The sequence below is a fragment of the Strix uralensis genome, chromosome 6, assembly GCF_047716275.1.
Source record: "Strix uralensis isolate ZFMK-TIS-50842 chromosome 6, bStrUra1, whole genome shotgun sequence".
NCBI classification, from domain to species: domain Eukaryota; kingdom Metazoa; phylum Chordata; class Aves; order Strigiformes; family Strigidae; genus Strix; species Strix uralensis.
In genome coordinates, this window is record NC_133977.1 from 1176328 (window position 1) to 1203183 (window position 26856).

The 26856-nt window shown below is 51.8% G+C and overlaps 1 protein-coding gene across 4 annotated transcripts; it reads right to left on the minus strand.

Moving 5' to 3' along the window:
• On the minus strand, nucleotides 1-25968 carry LOC141945051 (aryl hydrocarbon receptor-like). 4 transcript variants are annotated; one of them, XM_074872448.1, is made up of 11 exons: nucleotides 25885-25968; nucleotides 25553-25740; nucleotides 13551-13657; nucleotides 8811-8900; nucleotides 7756-7879; nucleotides 7358-7488; nucleotides 6322-6524; nucleotides 6087-6196; nucleotides 5652-5793; nucleotides 3349-4942; nucleotides 1-1839 (listed from the first exon to the last, which is right to left on the minus strand). In XM_074872448.1, coding segments are annotated over exons 1-11 (2847 nt in total). In that variant the 5' UTR covers nucleotides 25887-25968; the 3' UTR covers nucleotides 1-1683. The 4 variants fall into 4 exon arrangements, with proteins under 4 accessions (XP_074728549.1, XP_074728548.1, XP_074728547.1 ...); XM_074872447.1 differs by having other exon boundaries at nucleotides 7358-7485; nucleotides 25846-25946; XM_074872446.1 differs by having other exon boundaries at nucleotides 25846-25946.
• Between the last annotated feature and the right edge of the window lie 888 nt (nucleotides 25969-26856).

The following is a 26856-nucleotide window of genomic DNA, read 5'->3' on the forward strand; positions in this document are numbered from 1 at the left end:
TGAGGTCCAAAAACATTTATTGAAATGAAAAGAATAGAAAGTTCACATGAAACCAAAGCCGGACACGCAGGAGGAAGGATGATGCTTTGTCAGGTTTCTTAAAAGGTCGCTGTATTTCCGATCTTCTGAACAGCCTCTTTGTCCCGTTCCATAGGATGCTACTTTGGGAAGGTAAGAGGATTTTTTTTCTCCACTGGAGTAGCATAAAAATAAATCTGTCAACTCATATTATATACATAGGTATGGGCTGAATTTATTTTCTGTGGGAAAATATCACTCTATCAGTACTGAAAATTAAGTATCATTATACTTATTTTCTTTATCTTACCGAAAACTGTTTTTTGTACAGTAAATCTGAAATCTCCTTAGGTTAGGCAGCTCCACTATTTATCTGCAATCTTTTTAGGCACAGATGCTTATATGCCAGCCGGTTCCTGCTGTTTGAGAATGAGACCTGCTGCCTGTTCAGGTACCTCAGACCCTATCACCCAGAAGAAAAAACTGCTTATCAGTCAAACTGGGCATATCACATACAGCACAGCAAAACCCAGGGTGTTTGCTAGAGGAGCTCTAATCTGGATCCTATCAAATGGGAACATCTGGGACACAGAGAAACCTGGGGTGGGGAAGGACAAGTGCAACACAAGAACACAAGTCAGGATTCACTTTCTTTATAAAACGGGCATTATCTGTACAATGTGGCCACAGCCACAAGTGCCTCACTGAGATGGCAGGAAATTTAGAGGTGAAAACCTTTCCTGTCTTTTTTTTTTTTTTTTTTGACACACAAGTCTTGCATCTGTGTTGGATCACGCATGTAATTGCAAAGCTTTGGTAGAGCTGGAGGACATTAGCCATCAGAAACCCACCTGTCCTTCGGGGCGAGGCTGCCTTGCACAGACACTCTCAGGGACTACCAAACCATGGGCGCCAAGCGACAGCCATGGAAGCAGCCCGGGTTTCCAAAAGCCTGGAAAAATGCACCAGAAAAAATGCACTCAGTTAACAGCAGAACTGCAAAGACTGGTGCGATGGAGAGCTCATTCCCTGGCTTCGTGGCAAAGTGTGGGATTTGCCATGCAAACATCACACCTTCAATACAGCAGCGTGGCTGGCAATAGAGAGCAATCCTTTTTTTCTTTTCAGAGCAACAGTTAGTCTCCAAATGTCATTTAAAAGACAGCAGCAACCATAAAAGGCCCAAACATTTCAAAGCTGACGCTCAGTAAGATGCGCAGGAAGGATGGGCAGATGCTCACCCCACCAGGGAAACAAAAGCAAGGAGGTTGGGTGGGTAGGATGAGAGATGGCAAGCGGCAAATGTGCTCTGAGATCCTCCAGTTGACCAAGAGCCACACAACTCTTGAGCACCATGAGATAAAGACGAGGCTGCATGCACTGCCTGACCTGCATTGTTTCTGTGCCCTGGGGAAATCTGCCCTGTAGCCCTGCTGCCTGCTACAGGGACACCTCCGTGGGACCAGCACATGGAGCCTCGGCAGGGGCATGATGATGGGAAGTTGATAAAAAATTAATTAAAAAAAACCAAAAAACCGCAGCTGAACCAAAGCAACCAACATCAAGAGCAATGGCAGGACATGTGTGGCAGGGGGAAGGTTGCAACTTGAAGGCAGCTCCTTCCCCAGGGAATAGTCCTGCTTCGTCCATTCCACTTTTTCTCTCCTAGAGACAGAAGTCACCGCTGGAGACATGAGGGTGATCTGGCAGCATTTCTGCCCGAGCGCGCGGCTGTTGAGGGGGAGGTAGGCTCCCCCCAAGCACCGGGCAGTCTCTGGAGAGTCCCACGGGAGAGCTGGGCAAAACACAGCTGCTTTCAGGCTAGGAGAAGAGAGAGATGAGAGAGAGTGTTGAGACATTTTGCAGTGTTTTACTAGTACTGGTCCGGCTGAGGCCCAGAGGAGGCTGGCAGGAGGGGCAGGAGTCTGCTCCAGCCCTACCACCCCCGGTGGTACAGCAGCTTAGCAGCAAACCCATACATGTACCCACACCTTCCCCCAGGTCCTTTCTTGCAAATGTCGACCTGTCACTTCATCCACAACAAGCTGAAAGCACGTAGAAGGCAAGTGCCTCCAACCTCCTCAGCTGGCCCTAATTTTCACCTACTGACCTGCTAATTGAGAAAGCCTGACCAGGTATCACAGCCCTGCAGCTCAATCATGTACTGAAAATCACAGGGACCTGGACTGCAGGTGAAGCAAGCACCTGGGTCTTGCACTCTTGTTGCACTTCTGGCAAGCCAAAAGCATGCCAGCCACATGAGGTGGCCACCAAGCTCTAGAGATGTGGGACTAGTGAAGAACAGCCCTGACACAAGCTCCCAAACCTCTAGGCAGGACCAGAGTCAAGCTCTTCAACAAAGCTAGAAGTGCCTGGTGTATCCAGTTAGAGGAGATGGAGAATGGTAGGACCTGAGGTGCAGGGCATGGCCTTCAGGAAGAAGCAGAAGATGCTTTGACAGCATCTGATAGCCCCAGAGGTTAACATAGAGGTCCCTATGAGACAGCAGGGCACTCTTGCAGTAGCAGAAGATGTCTGGCACCAGGGAACAAGCTGCCCTAGGGACAGTAATTGCCAGGGCAGGGCTAGGTAAGTAGAGAGGTGGGACAGACCCACCCTAGACATCTCACCCTGCCTGGTAGTGCTGTGGACTGGGGAGGCATCACTGCAGAGACAGGCTCCTCCAGGACCTAGTCCATGCTACCAGCCCCAACCCAGAAAGTTGATGGCCCTTACAGACACGCATGACATCTGCATCAGAGAGAGGGGAAAGGACCAGGCAGCTTTCACTCCCTATGCCTTCCCCAAGCAGACCCGGTTTGGGCTGTTGGCCCCAGTCCCAGGGGAGACACTTGCGAGGACAGCCCCGAAGGGCACTGTGACACTCAAATACAATGCTGCAGGCCTTGCCTTGTGATGCCGGAGGGCTAGCAGCAGCCAGATGGGCTCTCGATAGCAGTTGTGCACAGGCCAGGGGACACTTCCACAAAGGAAAGACCTTATGATACAGAAGATGATCTCACATGTGCTTTGTACCACCTGTCAATTACTGGAATTACTCCCTGTACAGATATGGCAATTAAACAAACCGTATGGAAATCAGATGCAGAGACAGCAACCTTCTAAAGGGAAGAACCCACACTCTGGTCTTTTGCTCTTCAACTCTTGGTGCAAAGAAAAGCTCCTGAAGTCTTTCTTTCTAGTCATGCACCAGCTAGAGCAAGGCAATTTCTGTCTACTGACCAGACAGTGCATGCCTCCCTGTACTGAGACCCTCGGGAAATACCAGCACAGAAAGTAGTGAGCATGAGAGTGGAGAAAGGCCCTTACCCTGTGCCTGCTCTCCTGGCTCAGCGTGGAGGTGTATGTCCCGTTCACGGGAGTCTCCAGCGGGCTGCTGATGCTCCCAAAGTGCCCTGCAGCCGAGCTCAGAAAAGGGTGCTGGGGCACAGAAGGAACAGGGCTCAGCTGCTTCTCAGGATTAAGCTGATATGAGGAGGAGGGGAAAAATCTGGAGTATGGAGCCATCTCTTCCTGTGACCTCCCATTGCTGGCAGCTTCCATATTGCTTAAGCCGTTCAGGTTAAAGTGCACCATCGGCGTGCCGGACCCTGGACCCAAGCAGCCCTGGTGCTGGGAGATCAAGTCCTGGCTGATGCCATAAAAACCAGGCTGAGCTGGGGACCCCATGTCCTGCCATGGGCTGGTGCTGCTGCTGGGAAGAAGGTGTGGAGCAGAGTCAGGGCTGTGACCACACAACCCATTCATGAGCAAGTGATGCTGTTTTGGCTGCCTGGGTGGCCCCATGTGTTTCTGGCACTGGCTGGGCAGGAAGAAGGACCGGCGAGCATCCTCTTGGGTGGGATGCATGGCTGGGAAGTCACCCTCCAGCTGCTGATCCTGGGGTGGATCCTGTGGGCAGGGGACTTCTGCGGGTGAGCCAGGCGCCTTGTCCCACAGGGTGCCCCGTGCCGGCTGGAGGAAGCAGAGAAGACCCTCCTCCCCAGCTGGCCTCCACTGCAAGCCATCAGACAACTCTTCTTCCTCAGCCAGCTCCAGCAGCAGCGGGGGCGGCTGCCCCAGCACGGCATGGGGGGGCTGTTCCCACAGCGGAACAGGGGGCTGGCCCGGGACAACACTGGCCTGCACCGCACCCTGGGGCAGGTACTGCGAGTCCTCATTCTCCACGTGGGCCTGGTATGTAGCAGTGTCTCCACCTGGGCTCAGGGATGTGCCTGGCAGGGAACAGACCTGTTGTCCTCCCTCGTGCTTGTTCACCAGAGTGGTGTGGATGTAGGAGAGAATCTCATTGCTGGTGAGGCAGTCGTTCAAGGATGGGGTGTGGTCAGGGTCCATATTGACCATCACCATTTTCTCATCCAGCAGCAGGAGCTCCAGGTCCTCAGCGTTCAACCCCAGGCCCTCCAGTGCACTGAAGAGCTCATTGTTGGAACAGCTCTCATCACTCTTAATTGAGAGCGAGTCCAGGGTGGCCAAGAGAGGGTCCTCCTGCTGCAAATCCACCAGCTCATCTTTGAGGCTGTCCTCCCTTGAAGAAACTGGAGCAGCACCCATACTCCAGGCATCTCTTCCTGCATCCAGCAAGGACACATTCTCGAGATGGTCCACGAAACTGCTGCTGAAGGAGCAGTTAGGTGTGGGAGCCGGATGGGAGGTGTACACCGCCTTGTCCTGTTGCATCACAGCTCCCAGCAGAGAACTGGGGTCAATGCCATTCTTCTGGGAGCACCCTCCATGGCTGTGGGAGGTCTTCTTGGACTTGCTGGTTTTCCCTTTACTCTGGAAAGGGTCAGGGATGCCCTGGAGAGGGTAAGCGCTTTGGTATAAGAGCGCCTCTCCTGTAGCAAAGGTAAAGGGAAGATGCATGGACCGTTTCTGAAGGTGCTCTCCTCCTTCTTCATCTCTGCAGGGCAGGAAGAGGAGACTGTGGCTTGCATGTGCGCAAACACACCCCACAAAGTGCTTCTGCAATGGTTAACTGTGATTTCTACAAGCCAAAGCCCCTTTGCTATGACTAGCATGAGGAGTGTACCAAGCAGAACCACACACTTATATATATTTACATATGCATTTACATACAAATACACACATACATATTTTTATATGTACGTACATATAAAAACACACCTTTAGCCTAACCAAGAGGATACTTAAAATGCAAAGGGTAACAGAGCTCTTCCAGACAGCAGTCACACCTTTGCCCTGCTCATCCATGCTGCAGCCACCCCTTAGGACAGGGATGTTGGGCTGCTGCCATACGGCAGCCACATTCGATGTCCTTGCTGTTCCTGCACCCCTGTGTCCCTACAGCTGCTGGAGAGCAGTCACCAGTCTCCCCAGGGTAAGTCTGGAGCAGTGCCCAGGACACTGGGGCAGGGATGTGAGGTGCAGGGCACTGCTCAGCGCTCTCCCGTACTTGCAGGGTGGCCTTGCAGAGGGGGATGTGGCTGAACAGCATCACAGCACAGTATCTGATGGCTGCTCCTTTAAAAGGCACAAGAAGCAATGATGAATCGAACATCCTGCCCTGCTTGGGAAGTCCCAGAGCCCACACCAATGGAAAAAGCCAGCCTGTCCCCATCCTAGCCTGGGCTGACCCAGATGGCACTTACAGGAGGGGTCTCTGCGTGACAATGATGTACTCAGGCTTTCCGTTCTTGTAGACGAGCCGTGCATTGGCCTGCACCCATTTCCAGCGATTCTCCTTTGTCAGCAGGCGGAAGACCGTCAGGCCACTCTCCCCTGTCTTCATCACTGCCGGAAGGAAGCATGCGTGCCGAGGGCTGTCAGCATGTCACCAGAGGCAGGGCTGCCTCCAGCGACGCTGCCCTTTCCAGCCAGGATAAGCAGGTAGTCACAGCAGTGGCATGGCTGGCACACGCAGGGGACACCATCCCAGCTAAACACCCCTCAACACACTCCACCCCAAGCTCCCTACAGCAGCAAGAACATCACAGTAAAGCATGAAGCAAAGCATTGAGCCCAGCAGCTCTTTCCCCATAGGATGCTTAGAGGTGGGCACAAGTGACCAGGGAAGGGACTCTTACTCCTGACGTGGTTCTCGGCACAGTACAGCATGTCGGCAGCATGGATGAACTGGTAGCCAGTGCCACACATCCGCAGCTCTGCCTCGGTGTAGCCCAAAACGATCTTCCCCCTGTGGAAGACCGAGAACACACCCCACTCAGAGGCAGAGTCAGGGTGGGACATCACCCAGGCAGGGTATGGCATGGCACACTGGAAGCCCGCAGCATCACCCCTCAGATCAGCTCTGTTGCTTACTTGGCATCGCATGCCAAGGGGGTGAAGTCCAGCTTGTGCTTTGTCCTGAAGATCATGTTCTTGGTTCGGATCTGCAGGATGGATGGTGGCTGCAAGGGTGTGGAGATAGCGAAGAGAGCGAGCTGGGGTGGCAGTGCAGACCCGTCTTCAGACCTTTTGTTCTGTCCATGAAGGAATTTCAGCCTGCCTTGAAGGTTTAAAGCCTGGGAAGAGAAGTGAAGTTTGGTGTCACACAGAAAATTGGATGGAGAGAGAAGAGGAGGAGAAGAGCTGCACGGAAAGCAAGCCATCTCTCTGCAGCATGGATGCAAATAATCCCTCATGACTTGTCCCTTGCGACTTCAGTGCTCCCCACTAAAATAAGAGAGAGGATCAAAGGGATGCTACACTGAGCTCCATGCAGCAGCAGCCCACTGCTTTCTCCCCCTGCAGCTGCTCACTGCTGGCCCAGGGCTCGGGCACACGGTGGCTGCAGGACCAGGCACATGCTGCAGTTGCATCAGAGTATCACGCAATACATGAGCTGCTTTGCATTTTAACTGAGCTGTATCACAGCCCCATCAGGGATCATAATATTGCTTCTAAACAAGGGACAATTAGGACTCTTCATATCAATTTTCCAGACTAAAGTGGGATGAGAGGGAGAAGCATGGTCATTACACCTGTGCTTATGAAGGTAAGAACCCCATTAACTTGCAGCAGAGAGAAGGAGGGATGAACACCACCTACTTGGTCTTAAGACATGCCTTTAGCACAAAAACCTAGCAAAACATGTGGAGGAAAAGCACTTTTGCTCAAGATTCAGCATCTGTGAGAGGAGAGGAACAAAACCTACACGGAGAGGTTGTAGTTACAGACCAAACCTGTGAAAAACAGCAGAAATATCTCCTTATTGAGACAGGCAGTTGCTGCACATGGCAGAAATGAGTGCTGGGTCTTTCAAGGCCAACTTTTATGCTTCAGTAGTGGCACGAACCCCTCAGGGTGAGCCTGCACCTCTCCTGCTGTGGAGGTCACTGCGTGGGTCTGTACTCACCAGGAAGCCGGAGGAATTATCCAGGAGGCAGCGAAAGCGGCACACGAAGCTCCTTTCCAGAAAGGAGGAGTTTTCTGGGGGCAGCTGATTAGGCTTGTAGGCAACAGCAGAAGAGCTGAGACTCTTCCCTGCTGTGGGAGAGAGGGACAGAGAGGAGCAAGCGAGGGTTGGAGGTTCCTAGAAAGGGCTGGAGGTCCCCAGCATAGCGCACTGCAGCTGTTTGCAGAGCACAGCAACAGAAACTCAGGGAAAGCCACAATGTCTGGATGAAGCCATGGCTCGAGCCACCGGGACGCAAGCCCCGTACAAGCGGCAGCAGGGACTTGGGCTCCCCAGCGTACGTGGGGAGCTACACATCTTGTGCCAACCAGGGTGCCTGGCTCCCAGCCTGTGTTTACCTTCTGGAGAAGGTTCACCCTCGGGAACGTGGGGTGGGTTGAGGGCCCAGTGAAGGTTGCGTCTGAATTCCTGCTGGTCCTCGGTGTGGATCAGCTCAAAGACGCTCTGGTGCATGACATCTGTCTAGAGGAAGAAAACAATGCATGAGCTCTGCAGCCTGTCCCCAGGTGCCAGTTTTCACACCCCGCCTGGAAACAGCCCTGATTTGCCATATCTTACCCAATTTCCCTGGTGCTCAACTAGGTCCCTGGCTGAATGAGGCTGGATACCTTCCACCACAGTTGATGCTGGTGGGAACATACAGCGCATCTGGCTTTAAAGACCCCTTGCCCATGTTGGTCCAGACCTCCCCCCCATCCTAAAGAGCCACTAGCATCAGCAATACGGCTCCCCTCTGACACGCTCGTCCCTGTAACATTGTGTCCTTCGAAATCTGCTGATCTATGGGATGAGATGAAAACATTGGTTTGAGAACAAAACAGCAGCAAAGCCACTCCATCCCTACCACTGTTCCCGAGAGAACAAGACACCTGCTCCTGGACTTGCTTCCTCTGCCTAGGAGGACAGTCCTCATCTACCTGATATGTTGGGGAAAGCCAGCTCTGTGGGAGCAACACAGAGCTACAGTAACTAAAGGACTGTAGGTAAGTCCCACTTCCCTGTATATCTGACCTAGTGCCTTCCAGCATTGGAGCCTTACGGGATTTACCAGGGGTCACCCAGAGGAGTGGGTGCCCAAAGGCAAACCGGGCAGGGAACCGCAGACATCTTACCATGGCATTGCACAACGGGGCCATGAACCTCATAGCCTGTCAATGTGGCTGGTGGAAAGCATCTGTGGGCTAGTGAAGTTGCTTTGATGCCTCCCAGCGACCATGTCTGGCAACACAACGTCCAAATTCACAAGACCAAGGAAAAGCCCCATGCAGCCCCACTGAGACCCTGTGGTCCCCGCAGAGCTTCATCCCTGCAGGGAACTTGGGGCTCTTCACCACCACCAAGGAAAAATCCACTCTGCAAACCCACCACAGGGAGTCAAAGGTGTCCCACCAACCTGATGAAATCCCAGATAGTCCTGAATCGTATGTGAGGAGTAAAATATCAGTCCTTCTGATGTCACCACCAGCACGAAGCCGTTGAGCGCCTAGGGTAGAGAGGAGATCAGCAGGTACATGTCACACTCACATCACCCTTTTCTAGCAGGGCAGTGAGTTCCATTCTGCTTGGACACTGGTCACCCAAGTCCTGGCCTGTCCCAGCTAGCAGGCAGCTGAGCCACTGCCCCACCAAGAGAACGGTGTAGGGCAGGAGATAAAGCATGGGAAGAGCTGGAAGGAAAGGAAGCCCTTGCCAATGGCATCTTGCTGTTGTAACACTGGGTACTGCCCTGGATTTCACCAAATCCTCTGATGCACTGTTCAAGCAGCTCCTTTAAGCAGGATGGGGACAGCAGCAGAGACCTCCATCCTTGCAACTGCCTCTACCTTGCTGTGGTGCCAGAGCACATGCATCTAAAACACAGGTTTTTGCAGACCTGATGAGCCTGCTTTACCTAGCAGAGGTCAAAGCCTGCAGCTCATTCTGAGATTTTCCTCCACTCTGCCTTGCTTGAGTAAACACCAACTGAAGACTGGCTGGAGAAAAACGGAGATCAACGCCAGCAGAGCTGTGCTCACCAAGAAAACAGATGGTACCTTCTGCTGATTTTCTCTGAGGTCATGTAGCTCTTCTGTACAGCTGCCCAAGCATATCCTAATCCAGACTGATGGAAAACTTTGCATCCATCTCAGGAGAATTTGCTCAGACTCAGATTTGGACATTTATACTTATCCTATTTGAAGAGCAAATAAAAATCTCGGAACTGATTGCAGAACGGAACTGGACACCATCAGGACCTGGTTCATTCTGGTATTCTGGTAGAAACAAGCCTCTCTGACAATCTTGAATCAAAACAGTATTTTATGTCAGCTGCATTTAACGTTGACCTGCATCTACCTGGGCGGCTCTGCTCATGTACTTCCCACCCTCCTGACAGCACAAGAGAGTCTTGGCAGCCGTGTGTGGCTTAGGACAGTGTGAGGCTGAAAAAGCTGGGGGATGTTGAGTGGAGAGCAAACCCACCGCAGATCACTGCATGCTGCCAGCATTGGTGGGACGTTCCCTGCTGCTGCTTGGGCCATGGGGATGGGGATACTCCTGCTGGTTTGGGAGAAACCTGCCCAGCTCCTGGCCTTGTTTGCATCCCTCCTGTCCTCCCCTGGTGCCAGAGGAGAGGCCTGGAGAAGGACCATGGTGCGCCTACCTGGGTTGTCCATGGGCAAGGAACAAGGCCTAGGAAGGTGTTGTCCTTACTGCCCGCTCCCTCCTCCTGCATCACTCACCCTATGGTCGAGGTGGCCAACCCAACTCTGCAAAGAGCCTTAACTAGTGAAAACGGAAAAGGTGAAAGCTAAACCATAAGCGTTGGGTTTTTGAAACCACAGCAAAAACATCTGATTTCTAAAAAGCTATTTTCTTCCAAAGCAGGAGGGATGACAGGCTGAGTCTGGTCCCTGGACTTGGGGGAAAGCCACAGAATCACTGGTTGACCTCAAAGTACCTTTTCCTATTGGCAAACGTGTGATTCACCCCAAACTCACACCCAGCAACAACCTGGTGCAAGGCACTCATCCAACCTGCACAGCACCGTCCTTCCAGAGCATCATGTGGCAGCGAAAGGACCAAGTATTGATGTTCATGGTGGGAAGGGATGTCTGCAGCCACCTGTGCCTGGGATGCACATTAGCCATGAGAAGCTCCCAGCCACCCTTCTCTTCCTCTGGAGCTCTCTCTCTCCGAGTGGGGTACAGATTTACACAACGCTAACAGCCTGTCCTGGAGCACGTGCTCATTTGTGCGTGACCTCTGCCCAAACAGACTGAACGCTGCGCTCTGTTTTCACAAAACAAATACTCAAGCATCTTTGCCCATGCAGGATTGAAGCACTAAGCCCTTCCCACAAAAAAGAGCAAATGCATCCATCAATCTGAAGTTTCCAATGCATTTTTAATGTTACACAACTTACATATTTTACACTTCACTAGCCCTTCCATGCTCTCCTTGAGCTCCAGGACTGCAAAGTCAACATCCAAGGGAGCCTTGCATTTCCCAGCAGGAATGGGCCGAGCTGCTCAGAGCCTCCATCTTCCTCAAGAGGGGCTCACTCCTACCAGCTTAATAAATTTGGGAAGTAATTTGTGTGTTTTCTCTGAGCCAGCAGCCCCAGGGCTGGCAGGACAGGACACAGGAGACCAGAGTGCTGGCTGACAGTGTCCTTTGCACCTGGAGATCCATGAACATTAGAAGGTGCCGAGGAGCTTCCCTACCAGTTTGGGAGTGCAGCTGCTGTCCAGGAGCCCTGGCTTTTCATCTCTGCTCTCTGGCACCAGGCAGGAGCTGATACACAGAACATTGCTAACATAGACCCTGGAAGGATCCAGGGGAGCACCCCTAAGTGCTGCAGGCACTGCACCAACCTTTGCCAACCATGGGGAGCAAACCTCTGTGGCACAGAGCCCAGTGCTTTGAAGACCTTGTCATCACCTTGCCAGGGCTGGAAGTAGGCCCACAGGAATGTCCCCCTGACCCCAAGTGATAGGCATCACTCTGTGACTGGGTTTCTCCAGCTCTGAAAAGATCCTGATAGACTTCCAGTAAACACCTTCAAGCCCACGGTGCTGCCTAAGAGCAAAGGCCATGAAAACCCAAGAAAATCACCAGTTTAGCTCCCCAGAAGCTGAACAGCTTTCACTGCTGTGACAGCACCACCTGGCCACCGCTTCCTAAGTGCAACACGTCCCCATGTGGAAACTCCTGCCACCTCGAAGCAGGAGCCCTCTAGAAGGCAGGGGTCCTCCCGCAGTGTCGACCCTATGGCTGTCCAAAGCCAAAACCGCCCTGTACCACTAACCTGGCTGCAGGCAGGGAAGCCACAGTAGACAGCCCTGGCCTGCTTCCCCCACTTTGTAACGTATAGACATCAGGATTAATTAGGGTCTAGCGTGTAGTCTCGGCCAAGTCCAGCTATTGTTGCTGCCAACTCCTGTTTGATTGTCCAGGTCAGTGTTTCTCCCCCCTCTCCTTTCCTTTATTCTGGGCACAAACGCTCTCTCTATTTACTGGGGTTGATCTCAGTGTGTGGGAATCTGCTGCAGAGGTTAATTAGTGCTGCCAAATGCACTTTAACCCTTTGAGCAGTTTCAGAGGCATTGCTCTGCCATGGCAGGAGCAAGCAACATCTTGCAGCGCTCTATCCTTCCCTAACTGCACTGACCAGCAGGCAGATTTCATACCCTGCAGCCAGCAATGTGTACCTGCTGTGCACCTGGGTAGAGGCATTCCACCCAGTTCTCAGCCTTCCTAAGGCCTTAATCCCTTTAGAGCTATTTTCATGCTTACCATCAGTTTAAGATACCTTCCTCTGCTGAGACTCTGCTGGAGAGAGCCTTAGTGGAAAAGGACAGACCAAAAAAGTAAGGCTGTGTGAAAGTCAGTGTGAAAGTAGTTTTATAAACATGTAGGACCATTTCCTTGGGGCACAGAGGTCCTGAGCCCCTGCCAAATCCAGTATCATGCAGACAGACCCCTGGGAGAGCCAAAATTAAACCCAGAGCTTTTAACACCCAGCTTGGTATCTCTAAAATGATGGCATCAAACTCTGGGCGGAGTTGATGAGCAGGACATCAATCCCCAGCAATCTCTGCTGAGCATGGTTTTGTTATATCCACAGCAGAAAACCCTCAGGTTTTGATTATTAACCAACCTGGCTTTAGCATTTCTCTCACTAGACACTGAGATCCTGGCTCCCCAGCTCTCAATTAATTACACTTACTGCTGAGTGAGCTTTTGGATAGGAGTGGGGGCTGACCAGCCTGCTCACCCCACTCTGGACAACAGCCAGGCAGGGGACAGCGCTGCAGCCTGTGCCTGGGTGCCAGGCGGGGAGGGAAGGGAAGACCTACGTCCTCGCAGGACCTCACGCTGCTGGAGCCTGACCTCTTCCTATTCACTCTGCACAGTTTGTAGACAGAAGGTCAGCTCCCGGCATCTCTGAATAAACCACGGAATCTGCAGGCTCAGCCCAACCATGCTGCAGCATCACCAGCATTGCCTCCAGCACCACCAAAGGAGACAACTATATGCATCTCGCAGAGCTCCTGAATACATCCATGTGCCCTGTGTTTATGGGCTGAGCATATGGCCCATCAGCACCTGTGTACTCAGTGTTGTGCATCGCTGCCTGAAAATCAGGGAAGACTTCCATGACATTCTCTTCCCTCTTTTCAACTGGCGTTTGGACAACATCTCCGAGTTGGGACCAGTGTGCCCATGTTGAAAACCACACTCAAAACGTCTTGCTCTTCTTGGCTCCTGTGTTACACCCATGGCCTATTTACAAGGGCAGAGAAGCAGTAAAGCTGAATCTTCATGCTCAGAAATTCAGCACTGCTTCCACCAAGATGGAGGGTTTCTTACACACGGACAATTTACAGATAGCAATTTTCTCCACGAAGGATGGCAAAAGGAGGGGAGAAGCAACACAGTTTCTGCCCCAGAGACCTGAACAGGTCTTAAACCTCTACTCAGTCAGAAGCAATGTGAGCTACACCACATGAAATCACCGCTTCACCAAAACATCCTGCAATCAATAACAGGTCTGCTCTTTGGGTAAAATTCAAAGAAGCTAGAAAGGGGACAAGAGGAAAATTCCTTGAAGGCATCTGCCAGGGGGAGGTGGCCAGCGAGGAGCACTAACCTGTAGGAGCAGCTCGCCCTCTGGTACTGCTGCTGAGCCCAGAGTTGGTCCATTGCCACAGTCTCCATCCCTCTCCACTTCTTTGGCACCGTGATTCTTTAGAGCAACTGCATGAAGCAAAGGGAAGGGACTTCAGTGCTGCAGTAACACGCGCAAGCCACCATCGTGAACGTCTGAAGTGTGGACCTGGCTGCAAGGCTGGACAATGCTGTGCCAGGGGAAGCTGTGATATAGTCAGCCCTTTGCTTCACCCCTCAAAAGAGTTGATTTTAACAGAACATTTCCTCACCCCCAATACTCTCAACTTTCACACCGCCTCCTTCCTTCCCTTTTTTTCTTCTCCCCTAGACCTTTAACAACCCACAAATAAAGAGCAGTTAAAGCCAGGGGTCATTAAAGCAGATGGGCATCAGCAGAATGTCTCTGAGATCCTCTGTTTACCAGCAGTTACCTGTAACCAGTAGCACAAAAGGACGTGTTTAGTGAGCTCACCAGCTGGAAATCTCTCTTATCATTTAGCAGTAGCAACCATGGAGGTCCCCAGTCCCGATCTGGACACAGAGTCAACGCCTCACACCACTCCTTGCAAACAGCAAGAGCCAGCCCTTGGTGCCACACCGTGCACACCCCACTGGCTCTCAGGGCATGGCAGCAGCTCTGCTCTTGCTGGGGGAGTCACCGCACCCAGCATTTCTTTGCAGTGCTGAACTAGAATGGATCAGCTCATGCATGCCCTGACTCTCCAAAGGACAGCGGACCAACAGCAGCAAAAGTCTGCCCTACACAAAAAGCATTGCAGCAAACCCCACTCTTCCAGGGTAAAGGACAAGCCATTTTGAAGGGTCCAATCCAGATAGCCCTGTCAATGATGTCTCACTACAGTTCAGCAACACAGGAGGTTTATTCAATCAAACTAAGGCAAGCCACAGCTCACAGTGGGAGAAAAACAACATGGGAAAACATACACATGGATACAAACACAGACACCCGAGATCACAGGCATCCTGATAGTGATTGATGCACAATAAATATGGATGAGGAAATCTGTCACTCAGTTTAACTAAAAGGTGTATCTGTGAATTTTGTACTTTACTCCCCAAGAGAACAAATCCTGGGGATATTTTAGGGTGGATAATATTTAAAGACTAAGACGACAGCAAGCCTGTGTACTGGCAGACCTGCCCAGGAAACAGTGGAGATTGCAGCAAAGCTGCTTGTGAGCATCGTGAGGACACAGGACAGCATTTGGCTGCTGGTAAAAGGCTGCTGCTCCCACCAGCACCTGTGAGGAAAGGTGTGAGGCACCAGTAGCAGCTACCACTGCATCCTGCCTGGTGCACTCCCTTGCTCCTGCTCAGAGCAAGCAAAAGCTCTTTTGAACTTGCCTTTCCCAGTTCCTGTGCTACATGTGCCAAGGAGCTGCCATGCTCAGATGTGACAAGAGCATCAAGTGGACCCTGGAAATAATGTAACACCCGTAAAGCTGTCAGCAGGAGCAAAGCCATTAGCTGAGACAGCAGCAAGTCAGAAGGCACAACACACCAGCCTTCAGTAACACTCTGCTCGCCTTGTGCTTTGCCAAAGCAGCTGCTGAAACTCAGCTCCTCCACCCACGTGGAGCAGATCCTGAAGGACCTCAGCGCCTGCGTGTAGAAGCTTGCAGGCGAGCAGCTTCTCCGCCACTGCAAAAGGCAGATGCTCCAGACGCATCTCTGAGCCTTCCAGGACCACGAGGTTTGAAGCTGAACCCAGCAGCACCTGTGTTCACAGGACAGCCATGAGCAGAGGGACTGGTTCAGTCTCCAAAGTGGAGTCCCCCCATCTATCAGCATTTCTCTGCTGGGGAGACAAGCACATAGCAAAGGCAGGATGCCCCCTCTCCCACTGCCAGGGCTCACCTTCCACCCCAAAGTCCTCTGCATCCTCAGTGGGCATTTGCCAAGCACTGGCTCGCAGGTGGGTTGGAACAAGGAAGGATGCTGTGGTCTGCGGAGCCTCACCGGTATGCACATGACATGAGGCTCTGGGGCCAAAATGTTCTTCCACCAGACACAGGACTACCCCAAAGACTGACTCTGCTCCATAACCAAATGTAAAGCACATCCCAGTTCTAATATTGCTTTTAATTAAAAGAAACAAAACTGATATGGCAGCAAAATCCCTGCTTCTGGGAGGGCCTGGAAACTCCCCTCAGGTTCAGCCTGCACAGATTATTTCAGGAGCTATTTGAATTGAGGGGTTAGCAGCCTGGGATTAAGGCTACAGCACATCTTTGAACAACAGCAGGTTGATCCCGAGCATGCTGAGGCGGACACGCACACACTGCCATGTCCTGACTGCCCCCGACCCTGAACTCCATCCCGCTGTGAGCACTGCTGCCCGGGGACTGCCCAGGGTCCCCGGCCTGGGTTGGAGCCCCACAAGCTGCACAAAGTCCCAGGCACAGGCAGGCCATCGGGCAGAGCAGCCTGCAAGCACAGTGGCTGCAACACCGAGGCAGGTCCTGTGGCATGGATGGAGCAGGTTTCTGGCAGCGACCTTCCAGCAACTTGCTCTTCTGATCCCTGGGAGCAAAATGTAGGAGCTATGAATTATTAAAGGTCTTCAGTACTCCTCTGCTAGCTTCCAGACTGCTGCGCCAGAGGTGCAAGATAAAAATAAACCTGGGTAATAGAAGAGCAGCCAAAGTGTGTTGCCCTCTACTCAGAGGTCTGATTTAATGATTTGATAATTCCCTGCAAAAAGAAAATTTGATCACGACCACTGCCTACAAATAGACTTTGCTATCAGCATCTGGGCTGCTCCTAAGCTGTGGGGCCAGAGGAAACAGAAGTTAAAATCAGAGGATGGCCCCGTGGGGGTTTTCCCGTGACCTTTGCCAAACAGCATGTTTTCCATCCAAGCCACCCAAGGAACTCCAAAGATGACCCGCTCTTGGCTGCAGACATCTCAGGCTGGCCTCCCGCCTGGTGTCCCTCGGCTTTGTCTCTCCATAAATAGCCCCGCGCAGCCCCTCGGGTCAGCAATTCAGCAGAACTGTCACAGCGCATCAGCCTGACGGAGCGGAGATGAGGCGGAGAGCCGCTGCAGCATCCTCCCCTCCTGCCCAGCTACCCTGGGGAAGGGGAAGGCAGGAATGGGGCGAGATCAGCACCGGGGGAAAGGTGGCCTTCCCAACACAGCACTTGCCTTCCTGTTGGGCAGGGAGACGAGGTGCAGCCTTCACCCTCACTGTGTAACTGAGGACAGGCATTTGCAGGAAAGAAAAAGAAATATTAAAAAAAAGGAGAGAACTGGCATTTCCTGGGCTCCCTCACTCCAGCCACTAGCAATACTTCACTGCTGGCAGCTGTGGAAGAAGGAAGGTGAGGAGAGAGAAGTTGGTCACCTGAAAGCAGCAAGGCTTGCACGTTATTCCTGCTATTTCTTCAAAGAAAAATAAAAAATAGTTTCTGCCAGGACCCGCAGGCTATTTTGCCATAAAAAAGGCTTTTAGCCGAGAAGAAAATCTCTCCCTGCCTGGCCCCATCTCTGAGGAATGAGCTCCCTGCCTGCACCTGCCTCCCCACAGGAGGAGGATGCTTTCTGCACTGTGGTGGTCCTCGTGCACATGTGTCCGCATTGCTGGCCAGGTCCTGCTGCCCCCTGGGGAGCAGAGGGCCAGGGGGCCAACGAGGGTGGGTTTCCTCCCTCCATCTCCAGGACGGCAGTGCCCAGCCTGGGAAGCTGTTTCACGTGATGCTGAAGGGACACCTCGCCGCCTACCAGGTTTGCCAGTGAACTCCTGAACCTGCCAGAGCTTTGCAGACCTGAGAAATCTCTACACCAACAAGCGGGTATTAACATTTTTGAGAGGATATCCCCCAGCCCCCTTCCCTCCACATGGCAAAACCTCCAAGTGGGAGCAAAGTTTTGCATTCGCCACTGATTGTGAAGGAGGAAAACAAGACAACTCGGCCCCACACCCGCTCCGGATGGTGATGCAGGAGAAGCAGCAGAAGGAAACCCAACTGCTTTGTGGCTCTTCAAGAGCAGCAAGGGGTTGTGTTTCCCCACCACTGCTGGCATCGTTTAAAGGAGGTGAGGAAATGCTGAATCCAGCTGCAAGTGATGGCAGAGACACCTGCATGGCAATTTTTAGTCTGAGCAGGTCTTGGGTGGGGAGAGAGGAGTTTTGGTAATGGTGCTCCCTGAATGCATTCTGCCACAGGGCTCAGTGCCCCAGTGTGTATCAGTCACTCCCCAGAGGAAGGAGAGATTGCTTGAATTATTTATTAATTAAATTGCCTTCTATCTCTTTCTGCCAGTTGTGCCAGTTCCTTGAAAAGCAGGTCTTCTACTCACAGGGTATCTCCAGGTCTTCCTTTCCCACCCACCTCTGCAGTTCTGAGATGTTTATGGGCAGAGGATCCTGCAGCTCTGCTGCTTGGTACATAAACCCTCACATTAAATAACCCCTCAAAATTGTTTTCCTGCACTTTATTGCAAAGAAGAAACAAAGTATTGGAAACTAACAAAAAAAACCTCTTTGGGTTCCTTTTGAATAAACTGAGGTTGTTTCATTTTTAATCTAGAAGTGTCGTTTAAACAGAAAAATGGTTTCTTCCCAGTCAGGATGATACTTTCCTTTTAAAATAAGTAAGTAAAGGGGTTCCCCTACTGTAAGAAAAAACTTTGCCGATGAGCTCACACGGGTCCCGGGTAGGAGGCAGGTGACACCTGCCACAACCTGCCACAGCATGGGAGCAGGCAAGTTCCCTTCCCCGCCACAGCAGCCTCAGGTTGCCCGTGTCAGACATCACATATCTCCCTCTTCCCTTGGCTTGGCAGGGTCTTCCCCTGCTAACAAGGACTTCCACTGCCCAGGGCACTGCTGGGGAGATTCCCCCCAGACCTGCCACATCCACCTACAAGAGCAAGCATGTCCACCCAAGAGAGCCAAGGAAGAGCCCAGCTTCCTCCCTCTGTCATAACACACAAATTCTGCAACGCTCCAGTGAAACCAGCACAAGACCTTTCATTTCCACTGGTAGGAACCCATCAGGTGACACAGCCGTGGCTCAGCAGGAGCACGCAATGCGGAGAACAGTGGCATGATGCTAAGGGAGCAAAATTTGGCCCAAATGTCTTCTTGATCGACACGCTCAAACTGGTGGAAAGTTAAATTGCTGTTGTGAAGGCAGGTGAAGCACTGCAACCTCGTCTCTTGTTTCTCCAATGGCATCTACACTGTCAGCATGCCAAATCTGATCATTGCTCTGTCATTTAATCCACATGTTTTACAGCAAGCTTACACACCTCCAACTATTTTGAGAAGCAAGGAACAGGAACATGCACTTAGTAAAGTATATCCTATTCTGTTTTTTTTTTTTTTTTTCCTTGTTGAACATGAAATGAGCTCTTCCTAGCCAATGCAAAATTACTCCACTTCCACGTGGACTCAGTGGATGTAGCCAGCAGCTCCTCTGTTTGAAATGCATGAGAAGGAAAGAGCATCACAGAAACAGTGAGAGAAGCAGGACAAGATTTGCTGAAACCGGGTAGCAGAGCTGTCTCCTCCCCAGCTTGCCAAACCATCAGTTCGTTTCTCAGCGCTGAGCTGTACAGAGCCCATTTTCTAGTAATTGGCAAATACTTCTTGAGTTTCCCATTGCCTACTCATAACGGATACTACAGTTTTACTTACCATTTCATAATACCTGCCACAGCTCCCTGTTGACACAAATTTCATTAAATAGATGAATTATTTATCCCTTGCCTGAACGGTGTAGATACCCCACCTTCCATGAACATGTGTGGTGAATAATGGATGTCCTGTTAAAAGATCTAATTGAACTTTTAAAAGCAAGGAGGCCTTGACTATGCTTAGCTTTCCGTTGTGTCACTAAACGCACTTGGGACTCAAAGGGAGAAGCACGTGCTGAGGTTTAAACAGGGACAAAGCTGACAAGGACCTGCCAGACTTTCCCTTCTTCTTGCAGCATCAATAGTGGTTTGAACTCTCCTGTTCCCACCACTCGTCCCCCAGGAGCTTTAGGTGTGCATTATCCCAGCCTGAAACCTTAACCTGGAGTTTCCTGTCAGCTCTGCTCCCATGCTTGCGTTTGAAGAAGCCTTAAGAGACCCTGGTTGCTTGTAGGCAGCCGAGCAGGCAGCCACTGAGAGCCCAGTGAAAACCCCAGGGACATCCAACAGCTTCCTACTAGCTACTCTCACGAGAGCCAGGGAGAAATATTTGGCAAGGAAAGCACAGAGCAGGAAAATTGCCTACCTAAGGGAAGTCACAAGACTTTCCCAGCTTAAATTGCTCCTCCAAGGCTAGCTTATTACCTAGGCAATTAAGAGAGCAGGGTGATCACAGTACTGGGCTTTATTTTCTTAAACCGTCCCTTAGGCTTTATTGCTACAGCTATTTGCAGTACATGGCTGAGCAGCTCATAGGGTGGGAGAGCTGATGAAGTGAGGAAACGAGCAATGTTAGTCATCTCTAAACAACCACACATCAGTAAATGCACATCCCATCCTCCCTCCCTCACCCCTAAGCAGATGTTTCATGGGCACAGTTATGCAGTCTATAATAACTATGTAATTTAAAGCACTTTCACAGTCTGACCCGATGGCCAGGAAGCAGCTTACGCACTTTTTTGGCCATCACAGCTCTAGTAATAAACTGTCCAGATTCGTACCATAGTTTAAAGGGTTAGGCTCAGCCTTGAGGCTGCACATCAATCCTACAGGTGCCACCTAAGATTAAGAGAACTCCAGGAAAATCCTCTAACGCTCAACATCCACAGGACTGCTGTTTTTTTAAAATATGTGGGAGAGGCAAACTGCTTTGTTTTGGATATGTGACACTAACCTTCTGTATAAAACATACCATGCATAGCTCAAAACCACATACAGCCCACAAAGAAGGCTACATCTACCCTCTGATCCGTGGTGACAGACCGTGCAGCTGATAATCCATCCTGAGCCAAAAATTTCTAACACTGAAATACATTGGTATTTTTTTCTCCTCTCCTCCCAGCCAGCAATGCACCCGAGCTGCCCAGAGGCCGTGCCTTGGCTGCTGGCAAGCCCAGCTCTCCAGGTAGGATGCTGCTCACAGGCATCTGTGTCTCTGAGGAGCCCCATTTTGAAGCAGAGTTAGCCCATTACTGGCTTACAGCAAGTCTCGGCAGTGGGGTTCAAACACGCACCACTTGGCACCACGGACTGAGCTTTTCTTACCCCTCTTCCTATGGTTTATAAACCCCACACTCGATTCAGAGCCTCATGTGAGCCTGTTTCAAGGTCTGCCAATTGACTTCCCACCGAGTCTTTCACTGGATGAAGCAACACATGTTAACTGACAGCCACACGACAAGGCACCTTTGAGGCATCTTCCTTTTTGCTAACAAATCACCATGCAGGGTGAGACCCAGTGGCAAACCTTCCGCTGGAGCAGCTGCCTTTCTTCTCTCCCCCCTTCTAGATGGTGAGGGAGACAGAAGAAACAGGGACCCCCCTATAAGCCAGCGGCATTTGCCTGGGCCCTAGCATCAAGGGGAGGAACAGGGAGGGATTAGAGGGGAGCAGCCTGCCAGGCACCGCCAGGCTAAGCTGGTGGTGATCATCTGCTACGACGTGCCGTGCAGACCCTGACACGGTGGCACCGGCTGCCCAACAGCAGGACACGGGGTAGGAGAGAGGGAGGGGAGGATGGCAGGAGCAAGGCTGCTTGGGGGCTTGGCTTTGCTGCACCGCTCCGAGGACAGTCCTCAGCATCAGCAGAGAGAGAGGAGTGGGCTCCTGGGCTTGGGGGAGATGCAGACCACTATGCCTGGCTCCTCAGCTCTGGGCAGTGGCAGTCCTGCAGCGCGCTCCCACCTCTACTGAGCCACACACACTGAAAGAGCCTCCTGCACAGCAGGGAAGAAGGTTAAGATGGTGAACGAGAATTAAAAATATTTGTCTCACCAAGGGGGGATAAAGAAATAAGACATCTGGGGGGACTGTTGTAGAGGAAAAGAGACCTGGATAAGAAAGGAGAAGGTAGGAGCCCTTAAGTCAACTTGCACTGACGTTTGGATAAGACCCTTGATTTGGAAGCCAGCTTCAGCTCCTTTCGGTCCTCCTGGTCCAAACTAATGGTGCTGGGTTTGGGTCGCTGATGCTTTACTCAGCAGGATGGGATGTGGGATGGGCAGGGCTGGACCTCTCTCTGGAGACCACCTCCTGGCAGGACATCTCTCCCAATGTCCTTCCGTGGCCCTGCTCCCCCACCTAAATTCACCTCTGTCATGGTAAGCAGTGTTCCTGTGGACAGAAAGCATTTGTATACACTTTGAGCTGCAAAGCCAGCCAACATGGTAAAAGAAAGGCACCTGGGCATCTTGCAGAGGACAGCAGCGCTGCTCCATCACAAGAGAAATCTCTTCCGACACGGACCAAACCTGGCATGCTGGGGTGTGCTTGCTGGGGGCACAGCTGGCTCCCCACCATCCTTGTTGGCACTGCGCTGCGTCACAGGAAAATCTGCTGTCGTGGGGTGGGCACTCTGCAACCCCAGGCACTCCTAGGGGCCAGAGGGTCCTTCAGATGGTCAAAATCAGAGAGAACCTCTGTTTGACATAAAGACACCTGTACACATGATTTGAAGCCCAACACTTGTCTAAACAGTCTTCTACCATTATCGCTGCACAAGGCAAAAAGCAGTGCTCCTTCCAGGAGGAGACCACGGCCAGGAGCTGTCAGGGCCCAGAACCCTCCTTCCCCAGAGATGCTGAACGCATGTGGCAAACTGGCCCTAAACTGCTTCCCACTTCATTAAACTGGAAAAATTTGCCAGACCACAAAAAAGGAACAGAATTAATAGACAAACACACACACAGATGCTCTTGTCCCTTGGACTTCCAAAGACCTGCAGAAGACCATCACCTGGCATCAGGGGTTTCACAGCACAGACACCCAACCCAGTACTCGGCACTCAGCCTGAGGAAGTGTTTGTTTAGATAAATAACCCTGATTAACAAAGACAATGTCTGAAGATCTCTAAACCACTCCAAAGATTAAGTGACAAAGCATTGAGCAGCCTTAAATCCTCTGATTTCTATGACCTAACTGCAGGCCTTTAATCATGCCCCCAGACAGGCAGAAAGGGAGCAGGGACAGTTTCACTTGAGGCCATATAAAATACAAAAATCCTCACGCATGAAGGAAAAATGTATTTTTAATAATCAAAGACTTTCTGTCGATATCTCCCCAAACTGTCGTTCAAAACTCCCCTGTGCAGACAAAAGCACACGCAGACACTTCTTGCATGCCGTATCTTGGCCATCTCTGACAGCTAAACAGCAGGTTTCTTCCACCGTGCAGCTCAGTCAATCCACCCCGACCTGTGCAGATCGGCCTTTGCAATGTACACGCAAATACATCTTCAATGATAGCTGTGAAGCCTGCTCTGCCTTTTGAAGAATTTATCATGTGGCCAGAAGGTGATAGGGAGCCCAAACCAAGACAAGAGAAGCTCACAAAGATTTTTCCAGTGACCAAGACCTAGAACCCACCTACTTTTTAATCACTTAATGCTGTACAAATTTCCCCATATACCAGCTGCACGTAAATCAAGATGCCAAAATAAAATAACAAAATAATTAATTTTCAAATAGCCAGGAGGAGACACACAACAAATTATTTAAGATGGGAGCTGGAGAAACAGCAGCTGGCATAAACCTGCTGGGTGAATTGATGTCAGTGATGGCACCACCCGAGACCTGCTCCAGGAGGACATGCTGCAAAAAGATGTTTCTCCTCAGAAGGCATGGAAGTGCAACCCAGTTTATGCCCTTGCTTCTCCTTGGTCTTCTTTCAGGGAGCGCTGAAGCAGGGACACACTCGAGTTAGGGAGATGGCAGCTCCTCCTTCCTCCCAGCCAGTACGAGGGTTTGCACTGCCTGTTTCTGAGCTGACTTCTGACACAAAAAGACCCCAAACCATTTGTGTTTTCTGATCCAAATCTCACACAGGACTTGTCAGCATTCAGCAGCTAAAACAGCCTCCTCAGGATCCCTTTTGACATATCCAAGGATGCCGAGCAGGAGTCGGAGCACACAAGCTCGCCCGGCTCAGCGGCAGGCAGGCAGGCAGGCAGACCCCAACTGCCCCTCCTAACCCTGTTCAAGTGAAAAAAAAATCCCTAAACATGTGGATGACCAGGAAAAAAAAAAAAAAAAAAAGGTAAAAAGGCAAGGAAGAAATAAGCAGACTATCTTGAACTTTGAATTTTGAGTGAATAAGCGGAGCATTTTTTCAGCCTTCCAAAGCTGAACTTTCTCTCAGCTTTAGCACAGCTTGTCAGAGAGCAACATCACTCTAGCATTCACACCGAAAGGGACTAAAATAACTTAAAATAATTTTATTTTTTAGAGGGCTTGCCCAGATATCCTTTTAAACGTTTTTTTAAAGCTGCAGAAGAGACTCAAAGAGGTCTGAAATCACTATTACCATCTAAAAGGATGAGGCTTTCCTCCTTCCCTTCCACACCTGAATTACTGTGACCTATCTTAAACCGGACAGAGGCAGGTACCATCCCATAGCTTCAGACACACTGATGTGCTCAGTTGTTGGGAAGTTGGCACCACGAAATCAAACCAGATAGAATGACAGGGAGAAAAAAAAAAAAAATAAAGAGAATCTCAGAACGGGATTTTCCAGTTTCTCACAATGCAAACCCAAAGTAACCCATGGTGCCGGGGATGCTGGAACGTCAAACCCCAGGACGCAGAGCCCTAGCAGGATATTTGTGGAGCAGTGGGACCGTGTCCACCGGGGTCATCCCGTGCTCACCGAGCTGGCACAGCATCCCAGCACAATCACCCTCAACAGGGCAACAAGCCCCAAAGCAACTTCTGGTGGGATGCTTTGCGACAAGACCAGCCATTTCAAAACCGCTGTTTTAAGGAATTGCTACCACCCCTCCGTTTTATAAATTCTGTAAGCGGCGAACTTTAAATTATTAGTGTTTCAGGGGAAGAGTGAGGCTTGTACTGCGCCACAGACTCCCACCCTGTGCAAGAACAAGCATGCTCCCGTGGGGTGGGAGCCTTCAGAAATACCAGCACCACGCTGGTCCTCCTGCTTCAGAGCAGTGTCACGGATGGTGGGTTTGGGGCAACACGCTCAGCGTTGCAAAGGCTCATGCAGCAAATCTCCTTTCCAGGGCAAAACCAGTGTGGAAAACACAGCTGATACAGCTAAATAAATTGATCTGATACCGCGAGGTAAATAATTCCTCTCCGAGGCCATTCAGCTTTCATTTCACCTGCTTACCAATCCTACAAGTAGGGTTTAAAAGAGAATGGAAAAGGAAGAAAAAAAGGGCATCCAATACATTCAATTTGGGGTTAAAAAGAAAAATTATGGTGTTTCTGAGGTTTTATGCAGCATTCTCAAGCCACTGCTAGTTCACCAGGAGCTGCCTAAATACCCTCCTGTGGGCTTCTATTAATTACAACAATTATAGCCCAGTGGAATGCAGACATGCCTTTGACACAGTCTTATTTTAAAAGGTTCCCAAATAAACTGTAATCACATCACAGGTGATTATTATTCACCGTCATCACACTGAGTATTTTATCGGTCTATTATAATGGGAGGGGGAAAAAAAAAGTCACTTGCATCATGAAACTTCCCAACGGGGCTGCCACGATCCACTGCTACCCTCGCAGCTCTGCCTGCCAAAGCTCGGGATCGCGCTGAAACCCTCCAGCCTAAACCTCAATTTTCTACTTCAGCGGAACCCCCAAACAAAACCAGCCTCCCCTGTCCCGATCCCTATAATTCCAGACAAGCGGGAGCTCTGCTTTCGCCCAGGCGCGACGCATCCTGAAGCCTCGCAGCTTGAGAGGGCAAAGCGAGAAAATCCGGTGTTAGAAAAAAAAAAAAAAAAAAAAAAAAAAGCACTTCTAAGGGGGGAAAAAAAGAAAGAAAAAAGGGGTGCTCCCGCCGGTGGTGCCCCTTACCGCTGAAGAAGCTCTTGGCGCGGAGGTAGCCGGCGCTGAGGCGCAGGACCGACAGCTTGTCCAGCCCGGCCACCACCTCCTCGGGGAAGGGCAGCAGCCCGGCCAGCCGCTCCAGCTCCCGGTTCAGCCGCTCCCGGTGCCGCTTGGAGGGGTTGGAGGTGCCGCCTTCGGCCGGCCCCGGCCGCACCCTGTCGGGCAGAGCCACGTTACCGGGCGCCGGTCGGGTCGGGTCCTCCCTCCCTCATCCCTCCACTCCTCCATCCCCAGGACCCTTCTCCTCGCCCCCCACTCACGCCCGGGGCACCGGCTTCCTCCGCTTGCGCCCCGCGTACATGGCCGGGTCGGGGCAGAGCTCAGCGCATCCCGGGGCAGGAGCCGCCGGTGAGCCCCGAGCGGGCCCCGGCCACCGCCGCCCAGCCCGCAGCCTCCCCGGGGGGTGATGGAGCGGGAGCCGCCCCGCCTCCCCCCCGCCTCCGCCCGGGGAGAGGAGGGGCTGGGGGGGGGCGGAGGGGTGGGGTTGAGGTCTGAAGGGGGGTCGGGAGGTGAGGGGGAGCTGGGGGGGTGTGATGGGTGAGGGGGGGTAAGGGGGGGCTGAAGGGGGAGTGATGGGGGAAGCGGGGGTGATGGACGGGCTCTCTGCGTGCAGCGTGTGTGCCGGTGTGTCTGCCAGAGCCGAGTATCACAGAATCATCTCGGTTGGAAAAGCCCTTGAAGCTCCTCCGGTCCAACCATGAACCTCACACTGACCGTTCCCAACTCCACCAGATCCCTCAGCGCTGGGTCAACCCGACTCTTCAACCCCTCCAGGGATGGGGACTCCCCCCCTGCCCTGGGCAGCCCATTCCAACGCCCAACAACCCCTTCTGCAAAGAAATCCTTCCTAAGAGCCAGTCTGACCCTGCCCTGGCGCAGCTTGAGGCCATTCCCTCTTGTCCTGGCGCTTGTTCCTTGGCTCAAGAGACTCATCCCCCCTCTCTGCACCCTCCTTTCAGGGAGTTGTAGAGGGCCATGAGGTCTCCCCTCAGCCTCCTCTTCTCCAGACTGAACCACCCCAGAGTACATGTGTCTGTGTACAAGTGTGTGCGGCAGTGACACCCAAAAAGCTGTGCACACGTGTCAGCGTCGAGTGGAACCATGTGCGTGAACCCCACCACCGTGCAGGGAAGTCAAGGGGTGCAACCAGGTGACACCGTCACCCCCTGCTGCTGGGCACGGCCACAGTGGCTGGGGACAGTGAGAACAAGCGTGTCACACGCAGCCTGGGCTGAGCACACACGGCTGCACACTCAGCCCATGGCAGGGGG